This window comes from Phaseolus vulgaris, chromosome 5 (genome assembly GCF_000499845.2).
Source record: "Phaseolus vulgaris cultivar G19833 chromosome 5, P. vulgaris v2.0, whole genome shotgun sequence".
NCBI lineage: Eukaryota > Viridiplantae > Streptophyta > Magnoliopsida > Fabales > Fabaceae > Phaseolus > Phaseolus vulgaris.
Genome location: NC_023755.2, coordinates 18128060 through 18131152, shown reverse-complemented (window position 1 = coordinate 18131152; position 3093 = coordinate 18128060). Strand labels below are relative to the sequence as shown.

The 3093-nt window shown below is 53.2% G+C and overlaps 1 protein-coding gene across 1 annotated transcript; it reads right to left on the bottom strand.

Moving 5' to 3' along the window:
* Positions 1-410: 410 nt before the first annotated feature.
* LOC137834064 (uncharacterized) lies at positions 411-2024 on the bottom strand. Its single transcript, XM_068642128.1, has one exon. It carries the CDS (start codon positions 2022-2024, stop codon positions 411-413), a length of 1614 nt encoding a protein of 537 aa, XP_068498229.1.
* Between the last annotated feature and the right edge of the window lie 1069 nt (positions 2025-3093).

The window sequence follows — 3093 nt, the reverse complement described above, 5'->3', positions numbered from 1 at the left end:
CTACTTCTACCCACCCCTCAGCTGGGTGGGGTCTTTTCTCGCTGGCGATGACCGCCCTCGCGATCCCTGACTCGCGAGGAGTGATCATGCCCTCCTCTTCTGCTTTCACCTGAGCTACCTGGGAGCCCCCCAGCGTAGCAGCCTCCGTCTCCGGATCACCACGCGTTCCCCTAACCACCGATCGCTCTTCGAGCACTCCTGGTGGTGGTGTTGAGGTGACATGGCATACGCTCCTTTTTTGCCTGAGGCTGTTCACATAACAGCGCCTAGCCTCGGCTTGATCTGACTTGATGGTTATTACGGTCCCCTCCATCGACGACAGCTTCAGCTTCATGTGCCTCGTCGATGGCACTGCACCCAACATATTGAGTGTTGGCCTTCCCATCAAGATGTTGTACGCAGAAGGGGCGTTAACCACCAAGTACCTTATCTTTTCGGTGCGGGCTGTTGTTCCATCGGTGAATCCTCAGCTCAATGTACCCCCGCACCTCTACCTGATCCCCTGCAAAGCCATAGAGACATCCAGTATATGGCCTTACCAGATCGGGGGACAGCTGCAACTTGTTGAACGTCGGCCAGAACATGACGTCTGCCGAGCTCCCTTGGTCTACGAGCACTCTGTGCACTCGCCTTCCTGTTGTGATGAGGGAGATGACCACAGGATCATTGTCGTGCGGTACAACTTCCCGTAGATCAGCTTTCCTGAAAGTGATATCTACCTTGGGGAAATGGCCCTCGTCTACCGAGTCCACGACCATTACCGATCGAGCATACCTCCTTCTTTGTGATGCGGTGCATCCCCCACCGGAGAAGCCCCCCGCAATCGTCTGCACCTCCCCGTGCACAGGGATTTCATGCTGCTGCTCTCCTGCCTGGGATCCCGACGAGCGATCACCCGGCGCCTCTCGCAGGTAATCTGCTAGGAACCCAGACTTTACCAACTCCGCCAGTTGGTGCCCCAACGCCAAACAGGAGTGGAGTGTGTGACCAAAGGCTTGGTGAAACTCACACCACTCGTTCTTTTTCCTCCCTAGTACCTTGTCTGTCTTCTCTGGTACTCGGAGTCTCGCGGCTACGGCAGGAAGGGCGATCAGATCTGCCAATCCTACCATGAAATCATATCTTGGGGGTGCATTATTCTCCCTTGCACGCCCCCTGCCCTGGTCCTTCCTGGGTGCATAAGGACGAGGCTTCCCCTGCGCCTTCTTTCCCTCCTTTGCCTTATGCACCCTCGTGTGCTGTTGTTGCTTCCCCTGTCCACCACGCGGCTTCAGTGGTGCCGCACTTCCTCTTTTCTCAGAAACCTCTGTCTCTGCCACTATGTGCGCCACCGCGCATCGCCGGATTTCCGCGAAGGTACTGGGATGGCTTCTGATGAGCGATTCACTGAAAGGACCAGGCAGCACTCCTTTCTTAAACGCGTGCACCAGCATATCCTCGTCCTTGCTCGGCAATCTAACCACTTGTGCTCCAAAGTGGTTGAGGTAGTCTTTCAGCGACTCACCTTGATACTGGCGTACATCGAACAGATCGTACGACACCACTGAAGGTGCTCTGTTAACGATGTATTGCTCAGTGAAGAGCTTCGAAAATTGATGGAAGGACATGATATGACCCTCTGGCAGACTCACGAACCATTCCATGGCGGTTCCACTCAGAGTGCTCATGAACATCTTGCAATACAAGGCATCTGAGCCCCCAGACAGCATCATCTGAGTGTGGAACGCCGTCAGATGTGCTTCTGGATCTTCTACCCCTGTGAATGACGCCTTTACTCCCACTAAGTTGGAAGGTACCATGGTTTGCATGATTTCAGGGGAGAACGGCATGGGGAACTCCGCCTCAGCTCCAACTGCGCGTTCCCTCGGCGTCTGTAACGTCCTTCTCAGCTCCTCATTGACGCGATTCAGCTCATCGTTCCTACTCTGCGATGCAGCCAACTCCGCCTGCATCTTCTCTTGTTTAGCTCTTGACGCTGCGACAGTGTCCTGCAGCGCACGCATCATCTCCAGGACCTGCGCCATTGTCACAGCTCCTTCCTCGACAGATGGCTCAGGTGATGTTTGTCTTGTTCTCCTCATTTTCTCAGCAAAAACTCAGCAAAGACTTTGAGAAACTCTAGAAACTTTGGTGTGGATGGGACCACGATTCAAACGGGCCCCACGGTGGGTGCCAAATGATCCTGCCGACAACTCAAGCGTGGAGGAATTGCCTTGTCGGTTCCTTGCCCCGTCTTTGGCAACTGTGCTATCTGCAAGAATGCTCTTAGAACCTTCTCTGGGAACTTCAAATGCAACCTGCAAAATACACAGACGACGCCTCTAGCGGCCGTTTGCACTCCAACGCTCAAGTTAGATCACAGAATAACTAACAAAAATAATGTGTGTGTGTATTTCTCGCTGATTCTCTTTTTATCTCCCTCTGTGTCTGTGCCTAACAGAATTCTGTTATGCTTTTGTACGAAAACGTACCACAGTCAGGGTCGTGGGTGTCTGGGTTTTCTGTCTGTACCTTTCACGACACGGAGTGCACCTTTATCTGGGTCGCGCCCCTCTAAAACAGTGACACGTGGAGGAATGCAACTCACATCTAACCGTACACGTGCCACCACCTGAAGGGCTCTAGCGCATCTCTTTGTGCGCCTAAGTTATTCCCTTGCGGAGTAACTTAGCGCGTTTCTTCCATCTGGTTGAATCGCACATTCCCAGGAGAACACCAGGTGTGTTTGGACTAGGCACACTCACCAAGCACTGCTCTCTGCATACGCGATTTCCCCTCCACTACGTCATGCACGTAATGGGTTGAGGAAGTCACCAATCACTGACTGGTTTACTAACTCCCTCAGGCCACTCTCGTGCACAATTATACCGGCGAGGAGCTTTTCTTTCTCTGAGGTATGATCATGCGAGGTCCATGCGTAACGCTCTCGCTGGGAATCTCAGTCCCAGTTTAACTGCGTGTAACACGAAACTGCGATGACCATGCACCCGATGACTGATCGGTGCTCTATTGCTTCTCGTGTTCTCCCCCCAGGTGTTTATCTTGGAACTGATCTGCCGGTGGCCACTCGGTTACTGACCACCGATCACCATA

Bases quoted from the DNA above. Each gene is read 5' to 3' on its own strand.
- LOC137834064 (XM_068642128.1), bottom strand. From the start codon at position 2,024: ATGGCGCAGGTCCTGGAGATGATGCGTGCGCTGCAGGACACTGTCGCA.